The sequence below is a fragment of the Glycine max genome, chromosome 18, assembly GCF_000004515.6.
Source record: "Glycine max cultivar Williams 82 chromosome 18, Glycine_max_v4.0, whole genome shotgun sequence".
Taxonomy (NCBI): Eukaryota; Viridiplantae; Streptophyta; class Magnoliopsida; order Fabales; family Fabaceae; genus Glycine; species Glycine max.
This window is the reverse complement of record NC_038254.2, coordinates 26055858-26076044: the sequence shown is the minus strand read 5'-3', so window position 1 is coordinate 26076044 and position 20187 is coordinate 26055858. Positions and strand designations below refer to the sequence as shown.

Below are 20187 nucleotides of genomic sequence, written 5' to 3'. Positions count from 1 at the left end.
GCATCATGGTTCAAAGAAAATTTGTCCCAAATTTGGGGGAGATTTTTGGGTGATGATAATAGTGGTAAGACAAATAACAACCACACAAAAATTTGTCTGGAAGCAGTAAATAAAAGCTGCTAAAATAAAAAAAAAAAGAAGAAGAAATTTCAAGAATAAAAAGTTGTGTGGGCTGTTATTTGAAGCTAAGTGCCTTAAATGTAAAAGGCAAGTAATTGAAGCTGGAATAAAAAGGAAAAGAGTTGATCTAAGGATGAATGCTCTCCTAGAACTTAAGCTTTTGCATCCTAGAAAAACCATGAATTGTTTGCAGCCCAGCCTCATTACAAGCCTAGAAAGTCCTTTAGATTCAAATTGTGTGTTTGTAATTGTATGTCATGAGATGAAATTCAAAAGTTGGGACTTGTGTTGGTTGTTGATTGAGAAATTTCCTAAACACTTGTGCTTGACTGAAACAGTGACCGTAAGGCATTGGCTTGATGAACCTTCCTTGATACTTGTCTTTCTTGCTAACTTATTTCACTTGTGTTGCTTAATAATCATTGTTCCTATCTTTGAAATTCTGCATATCGTTAGGAGAAGTTGTTGGTTGAAAGCATTGCTTGCGACTTGTGTTCATGCGATTGAATTCTTTGGAACAAACACAACTTTGAATAACCATTGTAATCTTATCACTTGAGGACAAGTGAACTATTCTTTCTTTGCTTGAGGACAAGCAAAACTGTAAATTTGGGGGATTTGTTAGTCGTCATTTACGACTAACTTTTGTATTGAAAAGTTTTATAAAATTTATGTCTTTTCCCCAATTTATGGTTCTTTTTGTAGGTTTGTACATATTTTTATGTTTAGTTTAATTTTTGCTCAGTAGATATTCCCTATATTGTGAATTAATGTGGTTCAACTTCAGTTTCAGGTGAAAAGATGAAGAATAAAAAGGTTGAAGCAGCTGGTGTCTCGCTAAGCGTGGCATATGCACTTAGTGAGTTACATCCGCTAAGCGAGGCACTCAGCTCGCTTAGCGGGTTGGGAGAATCTGGAAGAGAATCTGCAAAGCATGCACGCGCTCAGCGCGCCATCAGCTCGCCTAGCGAGTCATTTGTCTCTTTTTGCGCTCAGCGCGCCCAACTCGCTAAGCCAAAATTCACTAACTCGCGCTTAGCGCGAAATGGTGCTAAGCGAGCCTTCAGGATCAGGAAGCCCTTTTAAAGGCTGAAGTTGGAGAAAATAGAAAGAAAAAAAAGAAGAACAACAAGAGCCTACCCGTAGAGCGTGAGAGATGTAGCAGAAGAGAAAACAGAGCAAAAGAGAAACAAAAATCTCAGCTTTCAAGAGGATTCTAGTTTTATGAGTGATTTTTAGGTTTCTATAGGTGGATGAGGCATCCTCACCATTATGTAATCTTAATTTTACTTCAAAAACCTCATCTTGTTCCTGAAAGGTGATAACTTGCAATGGAAGGCTAAGTCGCTTGTTGGGGATTTCTGCTGAGCTTTGATGTAAAATTGTTAACCCATTTGTGTGTAAAGTTAGGATTTTTAGCATTGGCAAATGTTTTAAATCCTTAGAACTGGATAGAGCAGGCTAGAGAACTGTATGTCAGGACACGAAGTGCAGGGATTTAGTTTTTAATATGCTCTAATCTTAATGCAATTCGTTTAGGCTAAGTTCAACGAGGAATCCTAGAACGAAGTTTAAATAGAATTAGTCCATTTACGCAAGGAATTGGTGTTTGGGGTATTTGCTCTCGGCATAGAACACGGAAACAACCTTAAATAGAGAAAAACACATAATTACATCAACTTGTTTAGTAGAAGGACCCAACATTTTAATCATCTATTTATCTCTCACGATTAGATAGCAAATTTTGTAGTTATTTTTAGAATTACAGAAATTATCTTTTGTTATATTTTCTGGTTCCATACAAATGTCTGCTTATTGAACAAACACTTTTTTGATTGAAACAAACTCCCTATTATCCGATACTCGGTTCTTACCGTTTTATACTACTTGCACGACTCAGTACACTTGCTTATTAGTATCGCATTTGGGTGAGTCCCGAACAACCATTCCAGAAGAGGATAAATTGTTTGCCTTCCAAACAATCAAACGCCGGTGAACTTTGTCTATAATAAACTGGAAGGTAATTCATGAGGGCCTTTTATGAAAATTTGGGACACAAGGTAATTGCCTAGGTCCTCAGTCCACTGCATCCCTATAGCATCACTCAAATGTTGCTTGAGATTTCTTCCCACAATATTTAAAAATAACATGCGAGATTTCTCTAAGCTTAATTTCTACCTGGAGCTCTTGCAAAATAGATTTAGAATATTCTTCATCACATGGACATGCTCTAGGATAGCCTCCACAAATAGAATAACATCATATGCAAAGGCTAAATATGTTATAGGAGGGCCATGTCTACTAAGATGAATATGACGCTACACTCCTTGGTCCATAGCTATAGAAATAAGAAGGAAAAGCCTCTCAATGCACAATACAAAAATGTAAGTAGAAAGCATAACTCCTTGTTGAATTCCTCTAGAAGAAATACAATCCTCCAAAGCTTCACAATCCCACAACACCTTAATTGATGCAGTAGAAAAGAAATTCTAAATAAGATTAACAATATTCTCAGGCAAATCTGTTGGATCAAGTGGCCTCAGAATAATTAAGAAGGGGGGGGTTGAATTAATTATTCCTAAACCTTTACTAATTAAAAAATTACTCTTCTAAGGCTTTTACTAAGTTGTTAAGAGAATAAGGAGTAGAAGAGAAACTTAATAGAAAGTAAAAGCGGAAATTAAATGCACAACGGAAATTAAAAGAGTAGGGAAGAAGGAGACAAACTCCCTTGTTCTCTTTGAACAACCAAGTGGATGTACCCTCCACTTGAACTTATCCACAAGAGATGTACCCTCTCTTGTTCTCAGTTACAACAACCCAAGTAGATGTACCCTTTACTTGTACCACAAAGGATGTACCCTCCAATGTGTTAAGACAAAGTTCTCAGGCGGTTAGTCCTTTGAATCTTTGTAAAGGGGAAACAAAAGATATCTCAGGCGGTTAGTCCTTTGAAATATTTTGTTTAAGGGAAAGGGAAGAATAAAAAGAATTCTCAGACTGTGTCCTTTTGAATTCTTTGAAAAGGGAGAAGGGAGACACAAAAGAATTCAGGCGGTTAGTCCTTTGTTCTTTTGGAAAAGGGAGAAGAGAGACACAAAAATAATTCAGGCGATTAGTCCTTGTTGAATTATTTTTGGCAAAGGGAGAAGAGAATGAAAAGATATAGCACACTTTTGTTTTCTGTAGAAGAACAAAGTTTGGAAAATAGAAAACTTAGAAAGCTTTTTGGCAAAGGAAGAAGAAGAAAGATGAGAAGCAAAGGTTTCAAGATTTCTCAAAAGTTGTTCAAAGAAGTTCAAAAGTTGTAAAAGTTATTGTAATGCAAGTCAAGGTCTTGCTTTTATAGACTCTTCATGTCTAGTCAAGAGAACCATTGGAAGAGTTATAACCTTGAGAAAATCTTGAGAAAGCCATTGGAAGAGTTACATCTCTTGATTTTTTATTCATAACTTGTCACTGGTAATCGATTACCATAACCATGTAATCAATTACACAATGCATTTTATGAAAAGATGTGACTCTTCAAATTGAATTTGAATTTCAACGTTCAGATACACTGGTAATCGATTACCAATATATTGTAATCGATTACACCATTTAAAAAATATTTGGAACGTTGCAAATTCAGTTAAAAGCTTTTTGAAATCAAATTCTATCACTGGTAATCAATTACGGGTAATTGGTAATCGATTACCAGAGAGTAAATACTTTGGTAACTTAGAAAAATTTGGAAAAACTTTTCTTGTAAAACAAAACTCTGCTATGTTTGGTTTTCGAAAAATCTTTTTCAATACTTCCCTTGCGAAGTCTTGACTTGTTGCTTTTTGGTTTCTTCTCTTGAATCTTGAATTCATCTTCTCTTGAATCTTGATTCTTCTAGATGTCTTTTCTTTAATCTTGATCTTGAACTTGCTGACTCAATCTTGACATCATTCTTTTGGGCTTTTTGTCATCATCAAAACTACTTGAATCATACTTGATTCATCATCATGAAGCTTGCTTCTACAATTGGGGCTTTTTCAGCCCCCTCAACTTAGGCCTCTATTAGGCCATCAAATCCTAACGAAAATATGTCAAAATAAGATACATTGTATGCGAATCAAAACCCCTAACACTATTCTAACTAACAACTAACCTAACATCATGCAGTCAAAATGAAAAACAAGGTTAAATGAAGCTTACTTGGATCGCTGAAATTGGATGCAAAGAAGGAAGCAAGGAGAACAAGCAAAGAGTGAGAGCACAAAGAAGAGAGAAAGCTCCAACGAAATGCCAAAATGTAGTTTAAAAGCACAAATGAAAATGTAACTGCCAAAGGCAGTTATGCCTTATTTTTGGTGGTTTCGAATGCCTCGCTTAGTGCGTCAACTCGCTAAGTGAGCATACATGCCGTTTAAGTTTCCAAACACACGCGCTTAGCAGGCAAACTCGCTTAGCCCAATGCAAAAAATCAAATTTTCCAGAGAAGACTTCGGGCTTAGCGCGAAGAGTTGCGCTTAGCGAGTTCTGCAGCTCTGATTGGCCTGCAACTCTTGCTTAGTGGGCATTGGCCACGCTTAGCTAATAACATGTTCCTTAAATGTAGTAGTGGGCTACGCTTAGCATGGATGGCTCGCTTAGCACAATTCGAAAGAATAAAAATCCAGAGTAGTTTTTACGCTTAGTGAGTCCGTGCGCTTAGCCCAATTCGAAAGAATTAAAATCCAGAGAAGTTTTTGGGCTTAGTGCAAAGAGACGCACTTAGCGAGACCACAACAACTACTGATCAAGGGTCAAGGCGTTTAGTGCAAGCAAGAGCTCGCTCAGCGTAGGAAGGAAAATCTGCATTGCGTGGGATGTGCGCTTAGCGAGTGGACTACTGAAAATTTTTCTAAGTTAATTTTTTTCGTCCACTGCTTCAAAGAAGTTGTTCAACCCCTTTTATGCAATACAAAACATGCTTAAAATGATTTCATGCAACCTCAAATAAACCAACTCTAAAAACAATGCAATGAAAACAAAATTAAAAAGGACGGGGTTGCCTCCCAGGAAGCGCTCTTTTAACGTCATTAGCTTGACGCATGATACCTCAAGATTTCTGTAAGTATAGAATAATGGTTAAACTTTGTCCATTCATTACCCATGTTCTGTCTGGATTCTTAGATTGAGGGTCACAAAGCCCTACTGCTCCATATGGTCTGACTTCCTTGATGGTAAATGGTCCAGACCATTTAGATTTGAGCTTGCCAGGAAACAATTTCAACCTTTAATTGAACAGCAGCACCTATTGTCCTGGCTGGAAATCCTTCTTTAGCAGCTTTTTGTCATGATAAGTTTTAACCCTCTCTTTATACAACCTTGAAGATTCATATGCAGTCAATCTTATTTCTTCCAACTCCAAGAGCTGTAGCTTCCTTTGCTCTCAGGATGCGGCTTCATCAAAGTTCAGAAATTTTAAGGCCCAGTATGCTTTATGTTCCATCTCCACTGGTAATTGACAAGACTTTCCATAGACCAGTTGGAATGGGGATAAGCCTATCAGAGTCTTAAATGCAGTTCTATATGCCCATAAAGCATCATCCAGTTTGAGTGACCAATCCTTCCTAGTTGAAGCCACAGTCTTTTCTAAAATCTTCTTCAATTCCCTGTTTGATACTTTCGCTTAGCCATTAGTTTGAGGATGATAGGGTGATGCTACCTTGTGTGTTACATTATACTACTTCAACACCTTCTATAGCTGATTATTGCAAAAGTGTGTGCCTCCATCACCGATTAAGATTTTGGGCACCCCAAATCGTCCAAAGATGTTTTTCTTTAAGAACTTCACTACAGTCTTAGCATCATTCTGTGGGGCGGCCACTACTTCAACCCATTTAGACACATAATCTACAGCTACTAGGATGTATTCATTTCCAAAGGACAAAGGGAAGGGACCTACAAAGTCAATCCCCCAGCAGTCAAACACCTTAACCTCCATAATATTTTGTAGAGGCATTTCATTTCTTTTAGAGATGCCCCTCATCCTCTGACATTGATCACAATGCAACACATGCTGATGGGCATCCTTGAATAGCGTTGGCCAAAAGAACCCAGACTGTAGAACCTTAGCTGCTATCTTATCTCCACCATAATGGCCGCCACATGGTGAGTTGTGACAGTGTTATAATATGTTCTTGGCCTCCTCCTATGTCACACATCTTCGGAGAAGATTGTTAGCTCCTATCTTGAACAAGTGTGGGTCATTCCATATCATAGAGGAATTTCTTCCTTTGCTACCAAGTTAGATCCTTAGGGATGATTCCTGCTACTTTAAAGTTGGCCATATCAGCAAACCAAGGTCTTTCATTCACTATGAACAGGGATTCATCAGGGAATTCATCTCTGATCTCTGCTTCATTTGAAGTGACTTCCTCATTAACCAATCGTGATAAGTGGTTCACTACAACATTTTTCAGATCCCTTTTTATCATGAATAACCAAATCAAATTCTTGAAGCAGCAGAATCCATCTTATTAGTCGAGGTTTAGAATCAGCCTTGTTGAGCAAATATTTAATTGTTGATCAGTGTAAATGGTGACTTTTGATCCCACCAAGTAAGATCTGAACTTTTCAAGTGCATAGACAATTGCCAACATTTCTTTTTCAGTGGCGGCATAGTTAACCTGTGCATCATTCAAAACTTTGCTGGCATAATATATAACATGAAAGATTTTGCCTTTTCTCTGTCCAAGTACAGCACCTATGGCATAGTCACTTGCATCACACATCAATTCAAATTCTTGCCCCCATTTTGGTTCTGTGATCACCGGAGCAGATACTAGTCTGGTTTTTAGATCATTAAATGCTTCCACGCATTTTTCATTAAACACAAACACAACGTCCTTGTTCAATAGATTGCTGAGTGGTTAGGCGACTTTTCATAAATCTTTTATGAATCGCCTGTAGAACCCAGCGTATCCTAAAAAGCTTTTCACTCCCTTGACATTTATTGGAGGGGGGAGTTTCTCAATGACATCAATCTTTTCCTTGTCCACCTCAATCCCCCTCACTGAAATTTTATGCCCCAACATTATGCCCTCTTGGACCGTAAGGTGACATTTCTCCTAATTAAGCACCAAATTAGACTCTTCACATCTCTGCAATACTCTTTCCAAATTCGATAGACAACAATCAAAAGATGAGCCATAGACAGAGAAATCATCCATGAAAACATCAATACATTTCTCCACCATATCAGAAAAAATTGCCATCATGAACCTCTGAAACGTAGCTGAAGCATTACAAAGACCAAAAGGCATATGCCTATAAGCGAACATGCCAAATGGGCAAGTGAAAGTTGTCTTCTCCTGATCTTTGGGATCCACTGCGATCTGATTATAGCTAGAGTATCCATTCAGAAAATAGTAAAATGATTGTCCTGCAAGTCTTTCAAGCATCTAGTCCATGAAGGGGAGTGGATAATGGTATTTACGAGTAGCATCATTCAATTTCCTATAATCTATGCACATCCTCCATCCGGTGGCAGTCCTTGTGGAAATTAGTTCATCTTTCTCGTTTTTAATCACTGTCATACCCCTCTTCTTGGGAACAACCTACACAAGGCTAACCCACGCATTATCTGAGATGGGATAAATGAGTCTTGCTTCCAGCAATTTAAGTACTTCCTTGGGGCTGCCTCACTGGCTTGTAATCAGCTTCCATATTAATTTTATGCATGCAGTAAGATGGACTGATCCCTTTCAAATCAAAGATGTGCCATCCAATCGTTGCTTTGTGCTTCTTCAAAATCTGCACCAGCTGATCCTCTTTTGCCTTCTTCAAGGAGCTGCTAATTATGACTGGTTTGGCTTCATTGTCATCTAAGAATACATACTTCAAGTGTGTAGGTAGAGTCTTCAATTCCACTTTGGGTTTTTCTATTGGTCTACTGTTCTTCAATTCTTCAAACACAGTATGTCTAGCAAAATTTTCCCTTGCACCATCTAACTCTTCAACACAAGTCTACACTTCATCTTCTTCCTCCTTGGTAAAAAATTCTACATGATTATTCAGTGCTTTTTCCAAAGGACACTGCAGTACCATGGCTGTAGCTGCTAATTCTATCTCCCGTTCTACCTTCTCCACATCAAAACATGCATTTTGATCACTTGAGTGCTTCATTGCTTCAAATAAGTCGAATGAAATTTTCTGATCCTCCACACTCAGTTCTAATTTACCTTTCCCCATATCTACTACACAACTGGCGGTTGACATGAAAGGACGTCCCAAAATTATAGGGATTTCAATATCCTCCTCTATATCCATAACCACAAAATTTGCAGGGAAAGTAATATGTTTAACTCTGACCAAAACATCTTCTATCACTCCATATGGCCTAATGATGGAGCGATCAGCTAACTGCAAAGTCATTCTGGTTGGCATTATCTCCAGCTCTCCCATCCTCCGACACATAGAGAGCGGCATCAAATTTATGTTGGCTCCTAAATCAATAAGAGCCTTACCAACTGAGACTGCACCGATCAAGCAAGGTATAGTGACACTGCCTTGATCTTTGTGCTTGGGTGGAAGGATGCGTTGGATCACAGCACTACAGGTTCCCTCCTCTACAATTGTGTCACTGTGGATATACTTGCTCTTTCGGGTTAGCATATCCTTCAAAAATTTAGAGTAAAGTGGCATCTGCTATAAGGCCTCTCTGAAGGGCATGGTGATCTCTAGCTTCTTGAAGATGTCAAGAAAATGCACAAGATGTCTTTCTTTGTCCTTCTTAGAAGGTACCAATGGATATGGAACTTCTTTCCCCTCAGATGGAGCTACCTCTTTCTTCTTTTCTTTGGACTTCTCACTCTTACTCTTTTTCTTTTCATCTTTTTTTTTCATTTTTTTCAGTTTTTTCATTGTTTTCTTTTTCTTCTTCTTTTTCTTTTTTCTTTCTTTTTCTCATCATTTATTTCATTCTCATTCTTGCTTATTGTATTCTCATTCTCCTGGTCATCCTCTTCATCTTTTATCTCCTCAAGTTCACAAAAATTATCCTCCGGTTCAGATGCTGGTTCAGTTACCAACTATTGTTTATCTCCATCCATTATCTTCTCATCCTTCTGAGCTGAATCAAAGAATGTGGAAAACCATGAAATTGATTCCCTTGTATAAGCTGAATCAAAGAATGTGGATATGTGATATTTTGAGATTGAACCTCCAGCCGTGCAATACTAGTGAAAAATTGCAGCACTCTTGTACTTGAGTAGTCTTCAAGGGTTACTCGTCTAGGTTGCTCATCAACCATTGTGTTGGCTTCAAACAATGTTGTATCTGATTCCCTTGTCTCTGGAAAACTAGATGATGACTTTGAAGACTGAGGTTCTTCAAGAATTGTTGCTGCTTCTATATCCTGCAAAAAATTTCTACGCCTTTCTGCTTTGTTCCTTCTACAAGTTGCTTCGATTTCCAAGTTTATTGGAACCAAATTACCTGCAGAGGACTTTCTATGCATACACAACTAAGCATAAACAACAGTTAACCAATTCCGAAGAAAAATAAATTATGCAGTAAACATATATTCACAAAAACAAAACAACAAATCAAAGAATAAAGAATAAACACCTATAAACTGAACTAAACTTTTCCAAATAAAGAGAAGTTCCCCGGCAACGGCACCAAAATACTTGTTCACATCCTGGTACTACTTGCTTTTGTGGATGTGAAATCTAACCGACAAGTGCACTAGGTTGTCAAGTAAATAATTAAAATGGTGTGAACTGAGTATTGAACTCAGGGAACTTGTTTTACTTGGCAAAGCATCATTCAGTAAATAGGCATTTGCGTAAAGAATTGATTATCATGAAGTAAAAATAGAAGTAATTCTATTCTAAGTAAAAGCAGTAATTGTGAGCAAGTGAGTGTGAAAACAAAAGTGTAAAAGCGTTGGGTCCTTCTACTGAGATACTTGATGCAATTAGGGTTTTTCTCTACTTGAAATTATATCTGTGTTCTATGTTGAAGGCACAAATACCAAACACCGATGTCTCACGAGTTTGGCCTAATTCAAATTAAACTTCGTTCACAGATGTCTCTTGTTGAACTTAGCCTAACCGAACAGCATTACAATTACAACATGATAAAAACTAAATTACCGCACTCCGTGTCTGGCAATTTGATAACCTAGCCCTGCCCTATTCAGTTCTAAGGATGCAGTACATTTTCCAATGATAAAGCTCATAACCTTACACACAAATGGGTGATCAAGCCACAAGCATGCATAACATAAGCACAAATAGAAACATTGAACACATAAAAACAACTTCAAATAGATAGTAATAATATTTACATCAAGTACTCAGCAGAATTTCCCAACAAAGCATTCTAGCCCTTCATGACAAGGGAGTACTATTCGCTTCCGGCAAGTGCACCGAATCGCGCAAGTAGTATAAAATAGTAAGAACCGAGTATCGAACTCTCGGGGAACTTGTGTTACTTGGTAAAGCTATTTCAGTAAACAGGTGTCTAGTGTGAAAAGAGATGTATTTATGTGAACAGATGTGTAAACAAACTATTAAAAAGGGAAAATCACGTGAGAAATGATGGGTGAAAACAAGAAGGTGACACGTTGGTCTTCCTTGTAGGTTCCTGATGCTCAAAGTACATTCTCTATTTAACAATGCTTATGTGTTCTATGGTGTCTCCTGAAATGCTAAACCCCGATTCCTCATGATAGTCTAGCCTAATCCTGATCAAGCATTGTCCGCATATTCCTCTTGTTGGACTAAACTCAACCATGACTGCATTAAGACAAACATACAACAACTAGGTTACCGTACCCCGATTCCACATGAAAATACGACAAACTAGCCCCATCCTATCAAGTTATAAGAATCAGACTAGTTTCCACTGTTGAATGATCCAAAGGACACATGCATCTACGTGATCAAGGTAAGGGCATGGTAGAATGAAGTTCTGATAGCACAGTGAACACATAAAAAGATATTTACATCAAGTACCTAGAAGGAAGATCCAACAGAGGATTTAGCTTTCCATAACTGGGAAACTTCCTTTACAACAAAGAAAAGAGAAAGATGAAAGATTGTAGAAATACAAGTGATGGGGATGTCTCCTCCACCTCTAGGACCTCTCAATCACTCACAAAATCAGCTCACGCTCTCAGGATGGCTTCCTTTTCCAACTCTGGTCTCTACAGATCTTCACACAACAAAATCTCTCAAACTCTCTAGAATTTGGACCTCTCTCTCTCTAGAACTGAAGACATGCAAGAGCTCCTCAAGAAAAATGGCCAAACTCCCTCTCTAAATCTGATTACAGGCTTAAATAGGTGACTTTGTTCGTGCTCATGCGCTTAGTGCAACTCTGATCTGCTCAGCGCACATTAGTGAATATCGGCTTAACACGTGCTTTTCTCGCTCAGCGAATGAACTGAAGCGATGCGCTTAGCGGGATGACCCTTCGCTTAGTGAACATCCACAACTCATCCTTCTTCCAGATTCTTCCTCGCGCTCAGCCGAGGAGGGTTGCACTCAGCGGATGGCTCGCTAAGCCAGATGATTGGCTTAGCGAGATGGTGAAAATCAGCATTTCACAAACTTGCCTAATTGTCATGCCCTAATTTCGTCTGGGGATTATTACTTGTTGACATGCAACCTTTGGTTAGCCGCTTTGAGATACTTGGCGTCCTTTGTTGCACAATAAATGAAGTCCCGAGACATGTCAGAAATCAAAAGGAAGCAGGCTAGCACAATCCGTGAAATTCCGTGATGTGGCGGAAATCGAAAAAGAGGTGTTTTTGCGTAATCCGTGAGTTTCCGTAACTTCTTCGAAAGCTAAAAAAGAGTAAGTATATGTTCCGTAAGGATTCGTAACCTTGCGGAAGGAAAATAAGTATCGTTACGAAATTCGTAAAGTTTCGTAACGTTACGAAAAAATAATTACCGAAAAAATAGAAGGGGTGCATTTAGTAAAAAAGGGGGTACAAATAGCAATCTGGCCCACTTGGGCCTTCCAGATCCTTCCTCCAGAAGGCTGTTGCTTCTGGAGGAAGCAACCTTGCTCGCCTGGGTGAGCTGGGTGGCAAGCTCCTCCCCTATTTTGCTATAAATAGGGGGAGGAGTGAAGAAGAAAAGGGTTCAACCTTCTTGGCACTTCTCCCTCTCTCGAAATTGCTGAGGAAAATTGTTTCCATGAAGAAAATGTAAGCCAAGGCGCTTCCGTAACGTTTCCGTAACGTTTCCGTGAGTAATTACGCGAAGTTTCTCGACCGTTCTTCAAGATTCATCGTTCGTTCTTCGTTTTCTTCATCTTCAACGGGTAAGTACCTCAAACCGAGCTTTTCAATTCATTCTATGTACCCGTGGTGGTCCACATTTTGTTTCATGTATTTTTATTCTCGTTTTCATTTGCTTTTTATACCCCCTTTTGACGTGCTTAAGCCATTTATTTAAATCATTTCTCGCCTAATCTAAAAATAAAATAAATTTCCACCAATCGTTTGAATTGTATCATCCGTTAATTTCGGTTAAAATGAATTCTGACCGTTCGTTCATGCCGTAACCACGTTGGAAATCAAAAAAAGAGGTAAAATAATAATATAATAATCAAAAAATACCTTTTAGTAAAATAAAGCGAAAAATCAATCGGACGTTTTCTCTTTGGGATTTCTCATTCTTAATTGAATTGACTAATAACTAAAGTGAAACTAAGGCTAAAATCAATTCGCCTAGTCAAGCTCGTCCACAAAAATAGGGTTTTGAAAGTTTATCATTTCAGTTTCTTACCAAGTAAAAAGGATCTTTTTTAAAATCCAACGCCTTAAAAATGATCGCAATTCAAGTAAAAAGAATCGCTTGATTCACTCTTAAGAAAGAACTACGTAGGTCTGATTTCCTCTCCAAAGGAGGGTACGTAGGAGCAAAAGCCCCCGCTTTTGTCGACCTCAAAAAATAAAAAGAAATAAAATTTAAGATAACACAATTCCACAATTCTAAAAAATAGGTTGTTGTCCTTTGAGACAAACGTGAGAGGTGCTAATACTTTCCTCAAGCGTAAATACAACTCCCGAACTTAGAATTTTCATTTTGACCGGTTTCCTTCGGTTTTTCCGACGTTTTCCACAAATAGATGTTGGTGGCGACTCCGCGCATCTTTCCTCCTTTGGAAAGCGCACCCGTGAGCCTCGCCCTCGCTCGCCTGCAAAAGGGCACGTTGCGACAGTTGACGACTCCACTAGGGAGTGTTTTTGTGAGTTAGGCCTATTTTAAGGAATTGTGGATTTGTGAAACTTCGTGTGTGCATTTGTTGAACTGTGTAAAATGTAAATAATTGTTGTCTATTTCGCATTCTTTACACTGCATTCTAAGCACCCACGGGTTTGAGTAAGAAAAAGGCCCTATACCCAGGTTCATGGGAATTTAAGGAGTGGAGGTGAATCTATCATCATGCTAGGTCTCCGACTTGCTTGATAATAGTGAAACCTCGTCTAGAGCTTTCTCTCTTTATAATGTGTTGTCGCTGGTATTCCATACCGCCACAATATTATTATCTTGAGTGATGATACCTCTAGAAAACAGCCGTGTGAGTTATAAATTGTTGGGAAGTAGTTATTAGAGACCCCTAGATATTGTCCTATAGGTTCCCAAATAGGGGCAAAGAGCAAACACGCTCCTGTGCCATTCGTTCTCATGCATTTTTGGTTTATAGTTTTTGCTAGTGATGTTTGGTTTCTTTAGAGTAATACGTAACCTTTTTAATGCTACGTTGAGGCGCCATCATGCCCAAAACGTAGCATTAAAATTGGGTCTCTGCGGTCTCGTATGTATCAATTACCCCTTTTTCTTGTTTTCTTTCCGTTTCATGCATACGCATCGCATCATTCATGTCAGAGTCTTGATCCACCCCTTTTTTAGGTAAATGATGGGGCAAATCAAAACGGCAAAAGGTTTTATCAAGTCAAGGTTAAAAGTCTAGATGTCACTAGCCTCAAGGAATTGGGACGATTGATGGGGCCTCTCCAAAGGCAAGCCTTCCGCAAAGTGTACGGGAAGATTCTAGATTTGGCCACAGCGGAGGTATTTACGGAAGCTGTCGTATCCCTCGCCCAATACTATGACCAGCCGTTGAGGTGTTTCACGTTTGGGGACTTCCAAATGGTACCAACTATTGAAGAGTTTGAGGAGATATTAGGATGCCCTCTTGGGGGGAGAAAACCGTATCTTTTCTCCGGCTTTCTTCCTTCCTTGAGCAAGATTGCAGCTGTGATTGGAGATTCAGCAAAAGAGTTGGATCGCATGAAACAAACTCGCAATGGAATAGTGGGCCTGCCACGGAAATACTTGGAAGGCAAGGCAAGGGATATGGCGAGCCAAGAGAAGTGGGGCCCGTTTGCGGATATTTTAGCTTTGCTGATTTTTGGGGTTGTCCTCTTTCCGAACGTTGACGGTTTGGTAGACTTATCCGCCATTGATGCTTTCCTCGCATATCACCATAGCAAGGAAAGTCTAGTGGTGGCTATCTTGGCAGATTTGTTTGACACCTTTGACCGGAGGTGTGAGAAAAACAGTGCACGGATTGTCTGTTGTTTACCCGCTCTCTGTGTGTGGTTGATTTCACACCTATTCCGACAAGACACGAGACACCCGTGTCCGCTTCAAAGCTATCGCTCATGCGCCGAAAAAGGAGGAGTCGATTGGGACCAACATTTGGCTGGGATAGGGGGCAGCGCGATCAATTGGTTTCCTCATTGGAAGGAAGGCAAGGAAGGAGTTCTTTTCTCGTGTGGGGACTACCCTAATGTTCCACTGATAGGGACTAGGGGTTGTATTAATTATAATCCCACACTCGCCATAAGACAGCTAGGGTATCCCATGAGGGGAGCGCCAACCGAAGAAAGTCTCTCGCCTTTCCTTGTGAGGGATCTAGGCGCGCAAGGTCTCAAGGTTATACAAAGAATCCACAAGGCGTGGAGGAGTCCGTTGAAGAAAGACAAGGAGCTTAGGGGCATCCGAAATGGCGTCATCGGAGGTTATCATGGATGGCTAAGAATTCATGCGCAAGGGTTAGATTGGCTCTCCAAATTGAAAGTTATCGATGCGGAGAACTTCGAAGCTCCGGAGGAAGATGAAGAAGTCCGAGCTCTAAAATTAGAGCTAGGGAAGGCAAGACTCGCCAAGGAGAAGTTCAAATCAGCTGCTACACACATCCGGAAGGAGTGCACCGAGTTACAAGAGGAAAATGCGGCCACTGCAAGAGCCCTCGAACAAGAAACCAAAAGGGCCCGCAAGGAGGAATATGGCCGAGAGAAATTCCGAGGAGCATTGTGGGGTAGCAACAATGAGCTCAAGCTCCGAAGAGAGGAGAGAGATCGGTCACGGGTGCATGGCATGATCTTAAAAGAAGAGTTAGTTGCTTGCGCGAGGTCCAAAAGGAGTTTGGCTCAACACTTGGAAGCCACGGCGCAAAGCATGCTAGCTATCATAGGGCAATACAAGGAAGAGTTGAACCAGTCTGTGGCCCATGAACAAAAGCTAGTGGAGGATTTTGCGCAAGTGTACGCCGAAAAAGAAGCAAGAGGGAGGGTGATTGATTCATTGCATCAAGAAGTGACTACGTGGATGGATAGGTTCGCCTTGACCTTGAATGGAAGTCAAGACCTCCTGCGTCTATTAGCCAAAGCAAAAGCCATGGCCGAAGTGTGTACGGCCCCCGAGGAGATTCATGGGCTAATCAATTACTGTCAACACATGATAGATTTGATGGCCCATATAATTAGGAATCGTTAGGTTCTCTTGTAACACATTTGTATAATCTTGGCTAGATGAAAGCTTTGTTCTTTTTATAAAATGAGAAGTTCTGGACTCATTACGTTATCTAAAAACCTTGGGGTGGATCCAAGTGCTCCGATCATCCATTTGCATACTCATGTTTTCGTGGCATACTCACCGTTGTTTATTTCTTTAGGAATTTCATCATAACTAAGAAAACACCAAGGCACCCCTATAACACTCGATCCAGAAAAATGGATAATGAAGAGGGCATGCAGGAACAGATGAAGGCCGATCTATCGGCCTTAAAAGATCAAATGGCTTCCATCTCGGAGGTCATGTTAAAACTCCAGAAAACCATAGAGGATAAAGCCACGGCAACCGCCTCCAGTACGGTTAAGGAAGCAGAGCCGGTACTGCAACCCACTTTAACTCCGGGCCGAGACAGAAACACGGCCGTGTTTGGTCGAAGGTATAGTCCGCAAGCTTATCCTTATGGCTTGCCTCCGGATTTCACTCCCCGTGCCGCCCCGGAAAATTTAAGCCAAGCCCCTACTTTTGAGGGGCAACTCCCGCCTTATGACGACTATCCCGGGCAAGACGATGAGGAAGGAGATACCCATCTTGGCCCCCTGCTCCACCTCAAAGATCCGTCCCCACATGAACTACCCCAGCCGAACATGGTCCGCCATATCCCGGCCTCACCCACACCCGTAAAAGAATCTGTTCCCTTCGCGGAAGATAAGGGAAAGATTGAGGCACTTGAAGAGAGGTTAAGAGCAGTCGAGGGCCTTGGCAATTACCCATTCTCGGACTTAGCAGATTTATGTCTCGTGCCCAATATCGTCATTCCTCCCAAGTTCAAAGTACCGGACTTTGATAAGTACAAAGGGACGACATGTCCGAAGGGGCATCTTCGGATGTATTGCCGAAAGATGGGGGCGTATTCTGCGGACGAAAATTGTTGGTCCATTTCTTTCAAGACAGCTTGGCCGGGGCAGCTGTAGCATGGTATACCAATCTGGAAGCTTCCCAGATCCAATCATGGAAGGACTTGGCAACTGCCTTCATTAGGCAGTACCAGTACAATACGGACATGGCTCCCGATCGGAACCAGCTTCAGAGTATGACTAAGCTAAAGCATGAGTCCATTAAGGAATATGCCCAAAGATGGAGAGATCTCACAGCCCAAGTCGTACCGCCCATGACGGAAAGGGAGATGATCACAATTATGGTAGATACGTTACCCACGTTCTACTATGAAAAGCTGATAGGCTACATGCCAGCTAACTTTGCGGATCTCGTCTTCGCTGGAGAAAGGATTGAATCTGGACTACGGAAAGGCAAGTTCGAATATGCTTCCAATGTGGCCCCCAACAACAACAGAAGAGCCCCAGTAGTGGGCACGAGGAAAAAGGAAGGAGACGCCCACGCAGTCACCACCGCCCCGACGTGGATGAAAGCACCCCAAAATATCCAAAGCTCGTACCAGCCCACTCCCCCAAATTTTTTAATCCGAGCCGGGAATTCCCTCCCGACTCAAGTAAAAGGACCACCCGCAGCAGAAAGAGCGCCGGCCCAACGCACAGCGCCAACCGCTATGCACAACACCCGCCCCCGAAAGATAACTTCTCTCCTATTCCCATGGCATACTCCGTGTTATGGCCTTCATTATTGGAGAATCACTTGGTGGTGGCAATACCTGGGAAGGTCTTCCAGCCACCCTACCCCAAGTGGTACGACCCGGGTGCCAAGTGTGTGTACCATAGTGGAGCTCTCGGACACAATATTGACTCCTGCATCCCGTTCAAGTATAAAGTGCAGCACCTGATTAGTGCCGGCTGGCTAGCGTTTCAGGAGGAAGGCCCAAATGTTAAAACCAACCCGCTAGCTAGTCATGGAGGGGCTAGTGTGAACGCCGTCGAAGAGGATGGGCCATCACGGACAAAGAGGTTAGGAGAGGTGGCTACTTCTAGACGCTTCATCTATCAATCACTGTAAGCGGCGTGCATGGTCTCCCGAGGTGGAGATGAAAGGGATGAATGTTTGTTTCACCTCGGGGAGTCGCATGACATGGAAACCTGTCCCGTGGTGGAAGAATTGCTTCAGCGGCTCATGGATTGCGGGCAGCTTGAAGTGTCCATAGGAGGGAGGGAAGAACCACAAATTTGCATGCAGTCGGAAGAGAAGAAGGTTCCTCTAACCCCCAAGGCCCTAGTGATATGTTTTACTAGGAAGGGGACCGGCTCCACACCCATATACCCCCGAACGGCACCCAAGCCAACACCATTTGCATATCAAAGTAATAAGGCCGTTCCGTGGAAGTATACCTCTCCCGCGTCCAGCGAAAGAATTACAATCGAAGTTGACTCCCTATCAGCTAAGGTAACCAACATCACCGGCCTCAGTGGCGTAACCCGCAGTGGTCGGGTGTTCGCTTCCCCTCACCCGGTGGAATTGCCCTCTAAAGGGAAAGCGCCCATGGTCCAAGAGCCCACAGATATAGCCACCCCCTCGAAAGAAGCAGATCCTCCAGTGGTAAGAGGGGCCGAAAAGAAAGAGGGACTTCAAGGAAAAACAGTGACTTTGGAAGAGGCCCATGAGTTCCTCCGCCTCATCCAACAAAGCGAGTTTAAGGTAGTCGAGCAACTGAATAAAACTCCAGCAAGGATCTCTTTGCTTGAACTACTCATAAACTCCGAGCCTCATCGTGCGCTGTTGATGAAGGTCCTTAACGATGCCCATGTAGCGCATGATATCTCAGTGGAGGGTTTCGAAGGCATCGTTAATCATATAACCACCAACAATTATATCGCGTTTGCGGAAGAAGAGATTCCCGTTGAGGGGAGAGGACACAACAAGGCTCTACATGTGTCGGTGAGATGTATGGACCACGTTTTCGCAAAGGTACTTATCGACAATGGATCGAGCTTAAATGTAATGCCGAAGACCACTTTGGAAAAGCTTCCTTTTAGTGCGTCACGTTTAACACCAAGCTCGATGGTGGTGCGAGCCTTTGATGGTACTCGGCGGGAAGTGATGGGGGAAATCGACATTCCCATTCAGATAGGCCCCCACACTTGCAACGTGGTGTTTCAAGTAATGGATATAAATCCCGCCTATAGTTGCCTCTTGGGAAGACCGTGGATTCATGCCCTGGGAGTGGTCCCTTCAACACTTCACCAGAAATTGAAGTTCGCAGTGGGTGGACTTTTAGTGATAGTGTCGGGTGAAGAGCACATGTTAGTGAGCTGCCCCTCCTCCGCACCATACGTAGAAGCGGCGGAAGAATCATTGGAAACAGCTTTCCAATCTTTTGGTGGTGAGCTGCGCCTCTGTGGAACCAAGTCCGTCGCTACCTTCTCTCTCCAAAGCGGCCATAATGGTGGCACGTGCTATGCTCAGGAACGGATTTGAGCCCGGAATGGGTCTAGGCAAGGACTGCCTCGGGAATGCCAATGTGGTCGATATCAAGGGAAATCCATACAAGTATGGATTAGGGTATGAACCCGGGATGCCGGGGAGGAGGAACGTGCCGTCAAGATTTCAGGCGGATAGGGTATGGCCCGGCCGTATTAGCCAGTGTTTCACCAGCGCTGGAATGGTGTCCGAGGAGGAGGTGGCAGCAATAGAAGAGGAGTTCCCTCAAGACCCACCAAGTTTTGTGCAACCATGCCACCCCGATTCCCAAGTGGGGAACTGGCGCGTGATAAGCCAGTCAGAAGTCTATACCACTGATTCAGTATATGAGGGTCGATTCTTTGAGGATCCTAACAACGAGGGTTTGACAATCGATTTCGATCGAGATATAAGCCAAACGATAAACGAGGAAGAGGAAGAGGACGTCCTGTCACCAGAGTTGGAGAGGTTGGTCGCTCAAGAAAAACGTGAAATGAAGCCTCACCAAGAAGAAACTGAATTGGTAAACTTGGGGACCACGGAGGAAAAGAAAGAAGTAAAGGTAGGAACCGGTATGACCGCGCCTATCCGTCAAGGCTTGATAACCCTTCTTCAAGAGTATCAAGATTTCTTTGCGTGGTCATATCAAGACATGCTCGATCTGGATTCCGACATTGTGCAGCATAAGTTGCCTTTGAATCCCGGGTCTTCCCCGGTTAAGCAAAAGTTACGAAGAATGAAACCCGAGATGTCCTTAAAAATTAAAGAAGAAGTAAGGAAGTAGTTTGATGCAGGTTTCTTAGCTGTGGCGCGGTACCCGGAGTTGGTGGCCAACATTGTCCCAGTCCCGAAAAAGGACGACAAGGTTCGAATGTGTGTAGACTACCGGGACTTGAATCAAGCCATTCCTAAAGACAATTTT

General features: G+C 41.9%; 1 protein-coding gene across 1 annotated transcript; it reads right to left on the bottom strand.

Annotated features, from left to right (window-relative positions):
- Positions 1–8103: 8103 nt before the first annotated feature.
- Positions 8104–8781, bottom strand: LOC102665966 (uncharacterized). The gene has a single exon (XM_006603321.1). The coding sequence runs from the start codon at positions 8779–8781 to the stop codon at positions 8104–8106; it is 678 nt and encodes a 225-aa protein (XP_006603384.1).
- Between the last annotated feature and the right edge of the window lie 11406 nt (positions 8782–20187).